The sequence below is a fragment of the Equus caballus genome, chromosome 14, assembly GCF_041296265.1.
Source record: "Equus caballus isolate H_3958 breed thoroughbred chromosome 14, TB-T2T, whole genome shotgun sequence".
Taxonomy (NCBI): domain Eukaryota; kingdom Metazoa; phylum Chordata; class Mammalia; order Perissodactyla; family Equidae; genus Equus; species Equus caballus.
In genome coordinates, this window is record NC_091697.1 from 25,828,599 (window position 1) to 25,847,066 (window position 18,468).

At 35.2% G+C, this 18,468-nt stretch overlaps 1 protein-coding gene across 12 annotated transcripts in view; it reads right to left on the bottom strand.

Annotated features, from left to right (window-relative positions):
• The window catches only part of RANBP17 (RAN binding protein 17), a 335,841-nt gene that overhangs the window by 235,136 nt on the left and 82,237 nt on the right, over positions 1–18,468 (bottom strand). For all 12 annotated transcript variants that reach the window (XR_011425471.1, XR_011425470.1, XR_011425469.1 and 9 more), the window contains 2 exons: positions 15,202–15,307; positions 1,708–1,843 (listed from right to left, as the gene is read on the bottom strand). Coding sequence is in view for 9 of the 12 variants with exons in the window: in XM_023617254.2 (XP_023473022.1) it covers positions 1,708–1,843; positions 15,202–15,307 (242 nt within the window). In the remaining 3 variants the exon portion in view is untranslated. The remainder of the gene's footprint in view (positions 1–1,707; positions 1,844–15,201; positions 15,308–18,468) is intronic.

Consider the following 18,468-nt stretch of genomic DNA (forward strand, 5'->3'; position numbering starts at 1 on the left):
AGCTCTGGTTTTACTTTGGGGTTAGGCAGTAGGAATGCCTTAGAAATAAAATCACCTTAGAACTAAACTTTCTTTGAAAATAGGGTAAGAAATATACACCAAAAACGGGAGAGTAAAGATATAATAAAAGAATCAACACCAGTCTGATGATGTTTTTTTCTCCTAATATGTAAGCTCCTTCAAAAAAGAAAAACTGATCTCTAGAATTCACTTTTTTCACAATTACCTTATAGTAAAAGATAGATATAGTATATATATATAAAACAAAACTTTTGGAAAAAGATTTCTTAAATCCCACTGCCCTGAAATGACTAGTCTCATTTTACATATTCCCTTCCAAGTACTTTAAACACAGTAATGTGAAGACTTTTCTATTCCATATTTCACTGTTCTAAGACCCAGACCAAATGGATATTAAAATTAGTAATGTTTCAAGAGTATTCACTTTTGTACAAGCAAAATAACAAACTCTCTGAGAACATTTAAAACAAGACAATTAATCGTAATTTGATTTATACTCAACCTTCAAGTAATACAGCTGGGATTTCAAAACAGGCACCCTGTATAAATTTCATATCATGTGATTTTTGTCTGATTCTAATTTGCTTACTGTCAACCTAAGGCATTTATTTCTAGCTACTACTTCTCTTTCTAATGATCTCATTCAATGGCAGCTAAATTCTAAGAAAATTTTATTGATATTAATCCTAAAAGGCAACAAAATATCACAATATATTTGACAAAGAAAGCACCAAGCTACATCACTTTCTTAAAAAGCGAAGAAAATTTTACTTGAAATAAACTAAAGGATGATCTTAACAAAACCAAATTTTTTTTACACTACTATACAACTATTATTAACAGAAAACCATAAATGAACTGAAAGTTAAGGTAAATTTCCCAGAGGAAAAAAAGCTGAGTTCAACATAAGCTTGTTCTAGAATTTTCAGTAAGACATCCTTCAACATTACAAATACAAACTATAAATCCAAAGGAGATAAGAACATCCTTAGGATTTCTTACAGAGAAGGTTTTGGAAAGAGTTATTATTTCAGGAAGAAGAAGAAAAAAACCTTACAGATCTTACTCAGTGTCACAAGTACTACTACATATCTGGTTAGGGTTCACAAATGCCCTCAATAATCCCTCGTTATGCCTTAAAATCAATTCATCTAAATTTGCTGATGCTAAACTTTCAATCATCACAGCACAAGTCTTCTCCACGTTAAGGCGATTTAACTGTGGTCTCTCAAGGACGTGTCTCACTCTCCTAGGCCTCATCATTTATCATGTAAAAATGCTGAGGAACGAACGATAAATATACTGGAAAACACATAAATAAATAACTGTCCAAAATAAACCCAGAACTACTAAAAGAGTAAATCTTACGTTTTAAACCTTGAAATACAATACAGTAAGGCAAAATCCATTCAGGCTTTTGAAAAATCTTAACTATTTAATGACTAGCTACATAAGAAATACTAACTCTGCCAATCAATCTTCAAAGAAAATGGTAAATCTAAGTATAAACCAAGCAAATTAATCTTACATTTCCTTCAATACCAATTAATCAATTGGTTTCAATTGATCAATTAAATTTCTTACATAGAAATTGCCCAAATATGTCCATTCAGCTTAAAGCTGTTATATGTGAACGTCTTTCTTCATCTTCAATAACATGTTTTTTTAATCTCCAGGAAAACCTACCTTTGAGGTTCTTTGAAGTTGATCACCAACATATGTTTTACGAAATTGATCCAAGAACCACAGAATTGCAAGTTCTATTTTCTCATTACAACACTGAGGCAATCCGGTATCCATTAAAGATATAAGCTGAAAAACTCTTTTCATGAAGGAAAAAAAAAGCTTCAGTAGAGAAACAATGCTAAAATATTTATAGTCAATGTAACACAATATATAAACATTGTAAAAAGTGAAAAAATACAAAAGCTTATCAAGAAAATATTTTAAAAATCATCTGAAATCCTACCACTAAGAGATATTACAATTTGCTCTAATTCTTTCTAAGTCTTTTTTCCTAAGTCATACAAATACATATACAAACCCACATGTGCATACACCGTTCTACTAAAAACTCACATATAAATACATGACATATACATATAAATATATAATAGATATACACAGATATAAGTAAATATTTAGTTATTACAAATATAATATATATACACAGATGTAAGTTAATATCTAATATCTTTCACTAAAATTTTATATATTTACATAAATATCATAGATATATGTAAATATATAAAATTTTAGTAAAGGAAAATGATGTTGAATGTGTAATTTTGTATTTTACTTTTCCATTAAACCTTATATTCTATATAATTATATATTTTGGGGTCACACGATTCAAAATTTAAAAAAATCAAGAGGTACACCCATCAAGTTATATCACTTTCTTAATGAGTAATAAAAATTTTACCTGAAATAAATTACAAGATGACTTTAACAAAATCAAACATTTTAAAGAAAAGTATGCAAATATTATTATCAGAAAATCATAAATGAACTAAAGGTTAAGTTAAATATCCTTGAAAAAGAGCTTAATTGAGGGGCTGGCCCAGTGGCACAGTGGTTAAGTTTGCACACTCCACTTCGGCAGCCTGGGGTTCACAGGTTCAGATCCCTAGCACGGACCTACACACCACTCATCAAGCTATGCTATGGCAGCGTCCCACATACAAAATAGAGGAAGACTGGCACAGATGTTAGCTCAGCAACAATATTCCTCAAGCAAAAAGAAGAAAATTGGCAACGTATGTTAGCTCAGGGCCAACCTTCCTCACCAAAGAGGGGAACAAGAAAAGAAGCTTAATTGAATAAAATGAAAAGCTCAGTCTAGAATTTTCGAAAAAGAAATCCTTCTATTATACATTTTCATTAAAATTTTCCAGTGGATGGCTGCCAAGAGCCTGGTGCTAACAAAACAAACATAATCATCTTTTTAAGAAACAGAAGTGGAGGTTGTTGAGGAAACAGCACCTTTTTCTCCTTTTTCTAACTATACAAAGGCAGCTATGATTAGCCCTGACCCACCTGCTTCCTTCTACGTATGCACACAAGAACATATACACACACACTGTTAATAGCTTATGTGTCCTTCCAGAGAATTTTTTTACATATGTAAACATATGGAGCATACTATATTTTTGGTTCTAAACCTAGCTTTTTCAGTTTAACAATATATCTTACAGATCTTCCCATGTCAGCATAAAGAGCTTCCTCATTCTCTTTTGCAGCTGTTTAACATTCCATTATATGAATGTACCATATTTTCAAACATGCCGTTACTGATGGACCCTAAAGTTGGTTATAATTTTTTGCTGATAGAAAAACGCTTTTACCAATCTTGTATACATCATGTCACACACGTATAGTTACAGTACACACTTAAAAGTCAAACTACTAGCTTAACAAATATAAACTTTTATAATTTTGATAACTATTACCAAATTGCCCTCCACAGAAGTTCACAATTTATAGTCCTATCATCAGTCTATGACATTGTCTATATATACATAGATAATTCAGAATGATATTAAACTTCAGAATTTACTGAAATCTGAAAAACGGCATCTCAGTATAGTTTCAATTTATATTTCTCTCATGCATGTGAGGTTAAAATTTTTCCTTGTTTTTAAGCCATATGTATGTCCACTTCTGTGATCTGTTCATATACTTTGCTGATTTTTTCTATCAGGTTGTCTTTTTCTGCTGATTTCTACAAATTCTTTATATACTAGAAAACTGAGCCTTTTGCCTATGATTGAGCTATAAATATTTTTCCTTGTTTTTCATTTCTCTCTTGGCTTTGATTACGGTGTCTTCTTAATGTCATACAGAAGTTTGTGTTGTTTTTCTTATGCAGAAAATTTTATCAGTTTTTTCTTTTACATATTTTGCATAATAACAAGTCTTACCTGAATATAAGGTGTTTTTATGTTTCATATTTTTACATTTACCTCTATGATACATTTGAACTTATTTTGAACATATTTTGTGATATATGGCTCAACACTATTTTTTCCCAGATGGCTAACCAGCTGCTTCAACACCATTTCTTTCTTGTATAATCTACTTTTGCTCACCATTTTGATTTACCCTTATCATATACACTATTTATTTATGCATTCAGATTACTTACTGGATCTTTTATTCTATTCCACTGATCTATCTCACTGAATATATCTTGACCAATTAATTCTTTCATATTATTAAATAATTTTCCAAAATATTATTTATAATGGTTGTATAATACTAAGCCTATGTCAAAATTTAGTCATTTTGTTTTGAATATAAATTCATATTTCAGTGAAATATAACTACTGTTCTCTTCCCTACTACCAAAGATTTCTAGAAATAAAATATTTAGGTTACAGCATATAAATTTCTTTTAAAAACTTGGTACTTATTGCCAAAGTGCTATGAAATTATATTTTGACAATCATTTTATAGTTATTATTTCCCATATTTATACGCTAAGCTACTTATTTAAAAGTACCCTTAAATTACAAATATCTTTAATGCCATTAAAATTTATGAAGGAAAACTTACTAAAGATCAAATTCAAGAATTAGATTACTGTAACTAGGTTGTTGGTGTTTTCTTCCTAAGAAGATGTGTTTATTCTCTAATTTTAAGAGGAGGGACAAAGCTGACTTTTAAAGTCTGTGTATTGGTGAATTAGCAGATTGTTGGACTAATTTTTAGTTAAGTAAATAGATACATAAATCAAACTTTATCTCTGGATCCAGGTGATTTTTCAAGCGATTTATATAAGGCATACTTGCTTTTAAATTCTTTATTGAGTAGTATCTCCCTTTTCCTACTCTAGTTCTTTGTTGATTCTATGTACTCGCTCAGGTTTACTTTTATTTCCTTTGTATAGCATACTTCAAAAATCCGAGGAAGACATGAAACCAAAAGACAGTTTGTTGGGGTGCCTTTTCAACCATATTAAGCTGGTGATTTGCATTTGCCTGAGAGGCAATGACATCCCCAGCAGGAGAGTAGGAAAGAGTTCCCAGCAGGGTACATGATCCATTTGTCAAAGAAGTTTTGGTAGTTGTACAAGAAGTTCAGCTGCAAGTGCCTGAAATCCAAAATAAAAATGGCTTAAACAATATAGATGTTTATTTCTCTCTCAAGCAAAAATCCAAGGCAGCGCTCCAGGACTAGTTGGTGCTCCACGGTGTATCAGGCACTCCAGTTCTTTCTATCTTGTTGTTACACTTGCTCTATTCACAGAATCACTTTGTGGTCTAAGATGACTTTGTCAGCCCCACCCATTATGTTCATATATGTTGCACATGCCACATCCACTTACATCCAATTGCCCAAAACATAATCACTTAACCATACCTAGCTGCAAGAGAGTCTAGTAAATCTAGTCTTTATTCAGGTGGCCATATACCCAGCAAAACAATCAGTATTCTATTATTGAGGAAGAAAAGAAGAGATAAGGAACAACTAGTAGTCTCTGCCACAGTGCCCTTCAAAGATCTGTGGCAACCTCTAATAAGTGCTTAAGACCAAAGCTTGTACTTTATACATAATATTTACTTCCAGTTTCAATTTACTGTCCTACATTTACTTTTCCTTTATCTTAAATTATTTTTGGTAAAGAACATCGAGGGAATAAAAAGATAAATATATCATTAAATAATGTTGATCCAAGTATAAGCATACCATTTCACAGACAAAGAAATGAGCTTTAAATAGTCAATTGTTTTATATTCTCCTGGATATCCAATTAAATAAGTATTCATTCAGTCAACAAGTATCTGAGGGCCTACTCTATGGCAGGTGTGTGTTAGGAGTTCAGAATACAACAGTAAGTGAAACATATATATTCCCAATCCTCCATAAATCTATTGTCTATTCAGGGAAAGATAATAAAATGCCAATTAGAATAAAGAATGACAAGTGCTATAATAAACACCACAAAGAAATTAGTGAGGATTCCTAATATTTAAGGATGGAACAGGGCAAAGAGAGAGAATGTTAAGAGAAAGAGGAAAGCATATGTAGTTATCCAGAGAGGGAAGAAAAAGTATGACTCATTTAAGAGCCAAAAAAAATTCAATTATGACTATAAAGCAGTCAATGGCAGGAGATGAGGCTAATGAGACAGGCAGGAGCCAGATCACGAAGGGCCTGATGAGCTATGTTGATTTAAATCCCAACAGCAATGGAAAGACATTGCAGACACTGCAGAGTTTAAGCAAAGCAGTGACATAATCAGCTCCATATTTTAGAAAGCCTGAGAGGAAGCAACGTGTTCGTATAAAACTTTAGCACAAATCCAGCTGAAAAAAATGACAGGAGCTAAAACAGTAGAGGAGATAGAAATAACTGGACTAATTGGGATAACTAGAAGGTAGAATTGACAGGATTTGATGACTAAATGGGTGCTGATAAAAGAAAAAGGAAAAGTTAAAGATAACTTCCAGGATTTAGGCTTAGGCAATTGAGTGCACAGTGATGAGACACATGAAGAGAGTCAGGGCTGGGAGTGGATGAAAGAGATGAGTTTAATTCTATTCACTGAATGTGAGGCACATACGGGTCAGAACCTACAAGTGAAACAGTTTAACAGGTGTCTCAAAATCAGAAGACAAAAGTAATTAAAACAACATAGAATCACTGAGCAGATGGCTAACCAGCTGCTTCAACACCATTTCTTTCTTGAGATAATGGTACCTATCTACAGAGGTGTGCAATTTCTTTTATTGACACTCAAGAAATTAGAGAGAACTCTGAATTCCTTCACAGTTAAAGTTTTGCCAGGCAGGTGAGATAAAAATACAGCAGTGAACAAAGCAGATAAAGCTATTCCTTCCCTTATTCTAACGGAATTAACAAATAAACATTGAGAAGGTAAGTACCATAAAGAAAAATAAAGTAGAATAAGGATGTTATTTTGGATAGAGAGGTCAAGGAAGAAAAATACATCTGAGTAAAGACCTGAGGGAAGGGAGGGAGTACTCTATAAACACCTGGGAGAAAGCACTCCTAACAGAAGAGAAATGCAAAGGCCATAAAGTGAAAAATATTGGTAATACTCAAAGAAGAGGCCAGTGTGGTTGAGTTGAACAAGAAAGGATAGGAAATGAGGTCAGAGAAGTAGTACAGGATGCTTCAGGCCATGGCAAGGACTTTGGAATTTGTCTCACTGAAAGTTTATGAGTAGAGAAAAGGAGAGTAACACTAAAGAAAGAAGTTGAAGTCATCTATATGATAGTAGGGTTTGGAAGAGAGAGCAAAACTCTGAGCTAGTTGTCAAAGTCTTCAATGAATGATGAAGGATGACTTGGAGAGGAACAGGTGAAAGTAATAAGGAGACACAGAGGGTAGCGTAACTGAGAGGAATGAACATGAAAGCAGCAGCCACTCTACTAGCACTAGTAAATCAAGAGGATACTGGATGAGTAAATCCCTGAAGAATCCCTCAAGAGGTTTACATTTTGATCATGATGAATGAACTGAAATGACTACAAAAATAATCTTTATTTAATTAGAATTGGGTGGCCTGAGCACAAATATATTTATTTGCTAAGTTTAAGTAGCCTATTATGTTAAAGTAATATGTTTTAATTATAATTATCACGATATTGAGACCTTCTATGAATATTAACCTTCTCCTGAAAAAATAACAGCACACAGATTTTTGGCAGGAGCTTCATGATATTCTAATTTGGTAATGTTCTCCCAGGAGTTGGAAAGGAATCAAATAATAACACACAGAAGGCAACAGTATTTCAGTTATTCAGTTCTAGTTATTTGGAACTTCTTCACACAAAATCGATATTTTGAAATTTTACATAAAACGTCATTCTTATTTAATTCAAAATCTCGATATTTTAAGACACATTTTTATGTTTTTTCTAGACAAAGTACGTACATCCTAGTATATGCCCCATGTTGAATCTGCTTGGCCCTATTTACACTCCCATCAACCCCACCACCACCTCTCACCCGACCCCTGACCTCAACCATTTGCCTTGTAGCTACAGTAAAGAGTCATGATTCTAAAGTTATAAATCCTCACCCAGGGGAGAGGAGAGTCTTGCCACAGCTCCAGCCTCTACCTCCAACTCAACAGGACCAACAGAAGCCCTGGCTTCCCCAGAGGCACCTCAAAGAGGCCAAGGACTACAACTAAGAAGTACGGAAAAGTTAAACATCCCAGGAGTAAACTTCAACCAGTAAGAAATGGGAAACAGAAATAAGTGAACAGATAAAGTGCTTGTCCTTGGTCCTTGTTCTCCACCACCACCACCACCACCACCATGGACTGTTTTGAGGCACAATGTTTGCATGTGGCCTCTGGGGAAAACTCCTATAAAAGAGAGCAACCAGGCGTGTAATGTACCATCTTATACAGTTGATTCTCATTAGTCATGGTAGTTATGTTCTATAAATTCACTGCGAAATTGAATTAGTGAATACTGAACCACTGCCCCTAGAGGAAATACAGGGCTAGGTTCATAAGGAACTCTGGTCACAATATTTTCATCAGCCGATAAACATACAACCTTGCTGTATGTGCGTTTCTGTTTAATAATACTTTATTTAGGGGAGGAGGCAGAGCAAAATGGCGGGGTGAGCTGACTGGGGACTCTCTCCCCTCCAAAATACAACCAAAGAAAGGGCAAAGCTGAATTTCAACAAATGACCCCTAATGCCAAGACCATCAGAGACCTACAGAGTAAGAAGACAGAGAACGGAGAAGCTGTAGCCACCCTCAGAGGAGCTGGAACAGGGTAAGAGGGAACTTCGCTCCCTCCCCTAAAGACTGGGATCGCTGCTGCAAGTGAGGGAAGGAGCGGGGTAGAGACCGTGCAACCGGGGGATCGTCCAGGACTCCCACTGCCGGTGCAGTGGAAACCCGCTGATGGGGGAAAGCTTCCATGTGCAGGGACCTATCAAGCCAGGGCCCCGGGAGACCAGAGAATGAGAGCTGATCCGGATGCAGATCAGCACAGGATAGAAACTGCCCCCCCCAACACACACCACGCTGGGCACCGCCATCTCGCCTGAAGGCGGAGGGCTCAAAACGCACGGCTCTCAATCCCCATCTAGTGGCAACAGGCTGTAACTGCAACCGAATACAACCATCATGCACAAAACCCGCTCCTCTACCATTCAGCAATTTATAAAGGCTCCAGACCAGAAGGAAAACAATAAAAACAGAGAATTAAGTCCTGAAGACTTGGAAATAGGTAAACTAAGTGAAAATGAGTTCAGAGTAGCTATCATCAAAAAACTCAATGAGGTAGAGAGAAAGATAGAGAAACAAGCCAATGAGTTCTGGAGTTACTTCACAAGAGATTGAAATTATAAAGAAGAATCAAACAGAATTACTAGAGATGAAAAACACAACGGATCAGATAAAACAGAATACAGACTCCCTGAATGCCAGTGTAGATACCATATAGGAGCAAATTAGCATAATCGAAGATAGACAGGCTGAATGGCTCCAGACAGAGGAAGAAAGAGAACTAACAATTAAAAAGAATGAGGAAAATATCAGAGATAGCTGATTCAATGAGAAGAAAGAATTTAAGGATCATAGGAATTCCTGAGAACGTGGAAAAGGAAAATGGAGCAGAAAGTGTGCTTAATGAAATTATAGAAGAGAACTTCCCAAGTCTAGGGATTGAGGGAGAAATGTGTGTGGAGGAAGCTTTCAGATCTCCTAGATTTGTCAATGTAAAAAGACCTACTGCAAGGCATATAGTAGTAAAAATGGCAAAAATGAAAGACAAAGAAAGAATACTCAGGGCAGCCAGACAGAAGAAAATAACCTAGAAAGGAACTCCTATCTGACTTTCAGCAGATTTCTTTACAGAAACCTTACAAGCTAGGAGAGAATGGAGTGACATATTCAAAACTTTAAAAGATAAAAATCTTCAGCCAAGAATACTCTATCCAGCAAAAATATCCTTCAGATATGAGGGAGAAATTAAATCTTTTCCAGACAAACAAAAGTTAAGGGAATTTGTAGCCAAAAGTCCTCCACTACAAGAAATCCTCAAGAAGGCTCTCATACCTGAAAAAAGAAAAAAGGGTGAAAGGGGTCACAAACCACAGAGTAGGGAGACAGATAGACAGAACCAGAATAGGATAGCAAATATTCAACTAAAGCATTAGGATAAAGGTTAGGAAACTACCAAAGCAAAGACGATCTTATCACTCTAACTACAAACTCATAACACGAGTTGGAATAAAAAGGGAAATAATAACTTAGGAGGGGAAGAGCAAAGGGACTAAATTAGTCTAGGCCAAGTAAGTAAGAGACCACCAGAGTATAGACTATATAAATACAAACTTCAGGGTAGCCACTAAACTAAAAAACAGAACAGAGCCACAAGACATAAATAAGGAAAAATCTAAGAAACCCAGCATAAGAAATTGCAGTAGTCAATGGGTAGGCTAAAACACACAGGACGAGAAACAAAGGCAACGCAGGAAAACCAGATAACGAGCGACAGATTGACAGCATTAAGTCCACATGCATCAATAATCACCCTCAATGTAAACGGATTGAACTCTCCAATAAAAAGACACAGAGTGGCAAAATGGATTAAAGAACAAGATCCAACAATCTGTTGCCTCCAGGAAACACACCTCAGCCCCAAGGACAAACACAGGCTCAGAGTGAAGGCGTGGAGGACAATACTTCAAGCTAATAGCAAGCAAAAGAAAGCAGGTGTTGCAATACTTATTATCAGACAAAACGGATTTCAAAATAAGGCAGGTAAAGAGAGACACAGAGGGACAATATATAATGATGAAAGGGACACTTCATCAAGAAGAAATAATGCTTATAAATATCTATGCACCCAACATAGGAGAACCAAAGTTGATAAAGCAACTATTAACAGACCTAAAAGAAGATGTTAGAAACAACACAATAATAGTAGGGGACCTCAACACCCCACTCACATCAATGGACAGATCATCCAGACAGAAAATCAACAAGGAAATAGTGGAGCTAAACGAAAAACTAAAACAATTGGACTTACTGGACGCATATAGATCACTTCATCCTAAAACAGCTGAATACACATTCTTCTCAAGTGCGCATGGAATATTCTCAAGGATAGACCATATGTTGGGAAACAAGGCAAGCCTCTACAAATTTTAAAAAATTGAAATACTAACAAGCATCTTCTCTGATCATAATGCTATAAGGCTAGAAATTAATTACAAGAAAAAGGCTGAGAAAGGCACAAGGATGTGGAGACTAAACAATATGCTACTGAACAAGCAATGGATCATTGAAGAAATTAAAGAAGAAATCAAAACATACCTGGAAACAAATTAAAATGATAATATGCCATACCAACTCATACGGGAAACAGCAAAAGCTGTATTAAGAGGAAAATTCACTGCAATACAGGCACACCTTAACAAACAAGAAAAATCCCTAATAAGCAATCTTAAACTACACCTAACTGTATTAGAGAAAGAAGAACAAATAAAGCCCAAAGTCAGCAGAAGGAGAGAAATAATAAAAATCAGAGCAGAAATAAATGCTATCGAAATGAAAAAGGCAGTAGAAAGGATCAATGAAACAAAGAGCTGGTTCTTTGAGAAGATAAATAAAATTGACAAACCCCTAGCCACATTTACAAAGAAAAAAAGAGAGAAAGCTCAAATAAACAAAATCAGAAATGAAAGAGGAGAAATAACAACACACTCTGCAGAAATACAACAGATTATAAGAGAATACTACGAAAAACTATATGCCAACAAAATGGATAACCTAGAGGAAATGGATAAATTCTTGGACTCCTACAATCTCCCAAAGCTCACTCAAGAAGAAGCAGACAATCTGAACAGACCAATCACAAGGAAAGAGATTGAAACAGCAATCAAAAACATCCCAAAGAATAAAACCCCAGGACCAGATAGCTTTCCTGGGGAATTCTACCAAACTTTCAGAGAGGATTTAATACCTATCCTTTTCAAGCTATTCCAAAAAATTAGGGAAGATGGAACACTTCCTAACACATTCTACGAGGCCAACATCACACTGATACCAAAGCCTGACAAGGACACCACGAAAAAAGAGAACCACAGGCCAATATCACTGATGAACATAGATGCAAAAATGGTAAACAAAATTTTGGCAACCAGGATTCTGCAATTCATCAAAAGGATCATACATCATGATCAGGTGGGATTCATACCAGGGACACAGGGATGGTTCAACTCCCACAAATCAATCAACGTGAAACACCACATCAACAAACTGAGGAATAAAAACCACATGATCATCTCAATAGATGCAGAGAAGGCATTTGACAAGATACAACAGCCATTTATGATAAAAACTCTGAACAAAATGGGCATAGAAGGAAACTACCTCAACATAGTAAAGGCCATATACGACAAACCCATAGCCAACATCATACTCAATGGGCAAAAACTGAACCCCATCCCCCTGAAAACAGGAACGAGACAAGGATGCCCTCTATCACCACTCTTATTTAACATAGTACTGGAGCTCCTGGCCGGAGCAATCAGGCAAGAAAAAGGAATAAAAGGAATCCAAATAGGGAGGGAAGAAGTGAAACTCTCGCTGTTTGCAGATGACATGATCTTATATATAGAAAACCCCAAAGAATCCATTGGAAAACTGTTAGAAGTAATCAACAACTACAGCAAAGTTGCAGGGTATAAAATCAATTTGCATAAATCAGTAGCATTTCTATACTCCAGTAATGAACCAACAGAAAAAGAACTCAAGAATACAATACCATTCACAATCGCAACAAAAAGAATAAAATACCTTGGGGTAAATTTAACTAAGGAAGTGAAGGACCTATATAATGAAAATTACAAGGCCTTTCTGAGAGAATTGTACAACGACATAAGGAGATGGAAAGACATTCCATGTACATGGATTGGAAGAATAAACATAGTTAAAATGTCCATTCTACCTAAAGCAATCTACAGATTTAAGGCTATCCCAATCAGAATCCCAATGACATTCTTTACAGAATTAGAACAAAGAATCCTAAAATTCATATGGGGCAACAAAAGACCCCGAATTGCTAAAGCAATCCTGAGAAAAAAGAACACAACGGGAGGCATCACAATCCCTGACTTCAAAACATACTACAAAGCTACAGTAATCAAAACAGCATGGTACTGCTACAAACACAGCTTCACAGATCAATGGAACAGACTTGAAAGCCCAGAAATAAAACCACACATCTATGGACAGCTTATCTTCGACAAAGGAGCTGAGGGCATAAAATGGAGAAAAGAAAGTCTTTTCAACAGGTGGTGCTGGGAAAACTGGAAAGCCACATGTAAAAGAATGAAAATTGACCATTCTTTCTCACCATTCACCAAAATAAACTCAAAATGGATCAAAGACCTAAAGCTGAGACCTGAAACCATAAGGCTTCTAGAAGAAAACGTAGGCAGTACACTCTTTGACATCAGTATTAAAAGGATCTTTTCGGACACCATGTCTTCTCAGACAAGGGAAACAATAGAAAGAATAAACGAATGGGACTTCACCAGACTAAAGAGCTTCTTCAAAGCAAGGGAAAACAGGATTGAAACAGAAAAACAACCCACTAACTGGGAAAAAATATTTGCAAGTCATATATCTGACAAAGGCTTAATATCCATAATATATAGAGAACTCTCACAGGTCAACAAAAAAAAATTAAACAACCCGATCAAAAAATGGGTTGGAGACATGAACAGACATTTCTCCAAAGAAGATATACGGATGGCCAATAGGCACTTGAAAAGATGTTCATCATCGCTGATCATCAGGGAAACGCAAATCAAAACTACACTAAGATATCACCTTACACCCATTAGAAAGACAAAAATATCTAAAACTGATAGTAACGAATGTTGAAGAAGTTGTGGAGAAAAAGGAACCCTCATACACTGCTGGTGGGAATGCAAACTGGTGCAGCCACTATGGAAAACAGTATGGAGATTCCTCAAAAAATTAAAAATAGAACTACCATACGACCCAGCTACTCCACTACTGGGTATTTATCCAAAGAGCTTGAAGTCAGCAATTCCAAAAGTCCTACGCACCCCAATGTTTATTGCAGCATTATTTACAATAGCCAAGATGTGGAAGCAACCTAAGTGCTCATCAACAGATGAATGGATAAAGAAGATGTGGTATATATATATACAATGGTATACTACTCAGCTGTCAAACAGAACAAAATCATTCCATTTGCAATAACATGGATGGACCTTGAGGGAATTATGTTAAGTGAAATAAGCCAGTTAGAGAAGGATAATCTCTGTATGACTCCACTCATATGAGGAATTTAAAAATGTGGACAAAGAGAACAGATTAGTGGCTACCAGGGGAAAGGTGGGGTGGGGGGTGGGCACAAAGGGTGAAGTGGTGCACCTACAACACAACTGACAAACGTTAATGTACAAGTAAAATTTCACAAGATTGTAACCTATCATTAACTCAATAAAAAAAATGGAAAAAAATACTACTTTATTTAACATATATTATCGATTCATTAACATTGAACTTACAACTAATACCACTAAAACTCGTGCCTGCACAAAGCTTACCTAACACATGGATTTTCTCTGTAAGACACGTTACAGCTTTCCTGTGCTTAGAAACATTAGACAGTTACTTCAGCACTATGCTGGGAGGCTATTTTAAGCAGTAAAATCAGCAAAAAGCACAAAAATGCAAAAAATATGGCACTTAACAGACAGCAGTAAGGACACTTATTTACAGTATGAGAGCTGAAACAAATAAGCAGAGCATCTGTTCAACCTCAGCTTGGAAAGTGCACATGAGGCAACTCAAATTTTCTGCCACTATGTGCATGTCCCAGAATGACTGCAGTAGCACCAAAAAAAAAAAAAAAAAAAAAAAAAGTTGAGAAACGACCTACGAAATAAAAAGAAACCCAAATCTTCATCACACTATTTAAAGACATGTTTAAAATATATTTGACTATACCAACCTATTAGAGATCTGACTTTTACAAATTACTTAACCTCTAAGCCTTGGTTTTCCATCAATAAAAAGAAAAACACTTTCCTCAAAAGGTCCACTACAAAATGCTTTAGCTCATAATACCTATTCAATAACTAAATTTCTTAACTACTTAGTAAATTTCTGCAAATCATATGGCCATTACATACCGACAGGATAATTCTCCATCCATAGCATCATGTTCGTCTGTACTGGTATATGTTAACCTTCCTCCAACAACTGTCCCAACTAAGTATACCAGCCATGCAAGACGTCCTAATATATAAGAAGAAAGAAAAATGTTTAGGAGGTATTGATAGAAACAAAGCTTATTTTTCGGAAAATTCCAAAATAGCAAATGATCTATTCTTCCCAAGAAGTGATATACTATTGTGAACTCAGTTCTTAACAGACAGTAGAGAGCTGGGTTTTAAGTTTATCAAGGCAGTATAACAGTGAAAATGATAGATTTTAGAGCCAGATAAAACTATATTTGAATCCCAGCTCTACCAATTTGCTATGTGATCTTGCATAAGTTACTTATCTCTTTACCTGTTAGGGTTTTCGTGTACAAAATGGAGAAAATAATATCTACCATGAAGACTTAGGATTAAAATTAAATTTGACAACAAAACACCAAATGTAATGTCCAGATTCAGGACTGTTAGTCAGTAAGTAACAGTACGATCCAATAAGCAGTATCTTTTCTTAATGGTTAACATCATGACAGCACCAGTCTGATCATTTTTAATACTGCCCCTGCTTGGAAGATAACAGACGGCAATAAATTTATTCCCTTTGTATTTTTATGCATAATTTTAAAAAATCCAAGATTCTCACTGTGCAAGTCACATTGTTTGGCAACCAAATTAACTTCACGGGTAATAGCAGCAAATAATTAAATAACTTTACAACAATGGCACAAATGGAAACATCTACAGTTTTCACAAATCTTTCTTTGGGGCAGCCAAAATTGACTAACATAGAAATGGAGGTATTTACTGAATAATTTTTGTTTAAGGCATATTATTTTATATCTCTAGATTCATCCACTTATGTATCAGATTCTCTAAGATTTTTAAGACCTTTATGAATAATTAACAACATACCAATTATCTTGATAAAAAGAAATTTTGTGTTATTCTTGGGAACTGTATTTTCAAAGATGAGCAGCTTATTTCATAATACTGTATGTTTCTGTATTGAGAAATCTTTTCAAGTGAACTAAAGCGTTTTTTACAAGACAATTAAACAGTCATAAAAGAGGATGTCTGTGCTTGTTAGAAGACTTAGGAAGGATAAATAAATGTAGAAAAAGAACACATTCTTCCCATATACCTGTGGATAGTAGCAATCATTACTAACCTACAACTAATCAACAACTCCCTCAAAATTCTGGAGGGACTTCAGCCTACTGAGGTGACAAACTTCCTGTAAATTAGAATTATAACCTGGCAAGTATCCACATCCTTTAATCCACCAAACAACAATGAATAAATCAGAAATGACCAATTATGCAGCCTTGTACATTAGCAATGTGAAACAGATTAAATAGGAAAACAAGAACACTAATTTGATCAAGTAATTCATAAATCAGACTCAAGCTTCAAGATATGTATAATTAGGGAAAAAGGTAACAGAACAAAAAGTACATGTAGGAAACTGCAGGTATTAAGAAAGTTACCTTACGCACTTCAAAAGTGTTTTATGATCAATATGAAAGCCTATTAACAACATACACTCTCCACTGATGACCCTGCTTCCTCTATGGGCTCTCTCAAGCAGTACTTGATTTCTCTTCCATACTTCTTGTATCTTGGGCCTTGAACATGGAGCAGGTGTTCTAAGATGTCCCTCATTTCCACTTTCAGAACATTCTCCCTCTCTCCATCAAAAAAGCACTCAGCTTTACATCTTCTATCATCAAACTACACTATCAAATACTCTTTCTTGTTGCAATTATCTACTCTCCCTCAGGTTATTTCTCCTTATTTTCTCAAGGTGTTAGTTTCTGGTTCACTGTCATTCTTTCCAACAATATTTCTATCATAATAAGTAGTAATTTCAATATCTACAAAGATGAATCTTCCAACTCCAACAATCCTTGGTTCTACTGCGAACCTGATCAATCCATGAACCTATCACTTTTCTTTAAACAACTTTACTGAAATATAATTCATATACAATTTACCCACTGAAAGTATATGACTCAATGTTTTTTATTAAATTCACAGGGTTGTGCAACCATCACTCCAATCTAATTTTACAACATTTTCATCTCTCCCAAAAGAAACCCCACTCTACCCCCTACACTCCCAGTGCATAGCAACTATTAACCTACTTTATCTCTCTTTAGACTTTTCCCATTTTGGATATTTCATATGAATGGAATCATACAATATATGGTTTTTGTGACTGTCTTTTTTCATTTAGCATAATATTTTCAAGGATCACTCAGGTTGGAGCTTATATTGGTACTTCATTCATTTTTACAGCCAAATATTTCACTGTTTGGACATACCACACTTTATTTATCCATTCATCAGCTGATGGGCATTTGGGTTGTTTCCACCTTTGGCTTTACAAATAATGCTGCCATGAGCATTTGTATACGGTTTTTATACGGATGTATGTTCTAATTTCTCTTGGGTATACCTAGAAGTGGAATTGCTGGTCATATGATACCTCTATTTTTAACGTTTTGAGGAACTGCCAAACTGCTTTTCCAAAGCAGCTATACCATTTTACATTCCCGCCAGCAATGCATGAAAGTCCAATTTCCCCAAATCCTTGGCAATACTTGTTATTATCTGCTTTGATTATATCCATCCTAGTGGGTGTGAAGTGGTATCTTGTAATTTTGACATGCCTTTCCCTAATGATTAACATTGTTGAGCATCCTTTCATGTGCTTACTGGCCATTTATATGCATTCTTTGGAAAAATGTCTGTTCATATCCTTTGCTCATTTTTAAGTTGGGTTATCTTTTTTATTATTGAGTTGTTGAGTTCTTTATATATTCTAGATGCAAGTCCCTTATCAGATAAATATACTGCAAATATTTTCTCTTATTCTGTGGGTTGTGTTTTCACTTCTTGATGGTGTGCTTTGAAGCACAGAAATTTTTAATTCTGATGTAGTCCAAATTTCTAATTTTTTGTCACTTCAGCTTTTGATGTCACATCTAAGAAATCACTGATCAACCCAAAGTCATGAAGATTTACTCCTATGTTTTCTTCTAAGAGTTTCATAGTTTTAATTCTTACATTTAGGTCTAGGATTCATTTTGACTTAATTTTTGTGTAAGATAGGGGTCCATTTTCATTCTTTTGCACGTGGATATCCAATTGTTCCAGCATTTGGATGAAAAGACATTTGTTGAAAAGAGAATTCTTTCATCATTGAATTGTCTTGCCACCCTTGTCAAAAAAATCAAC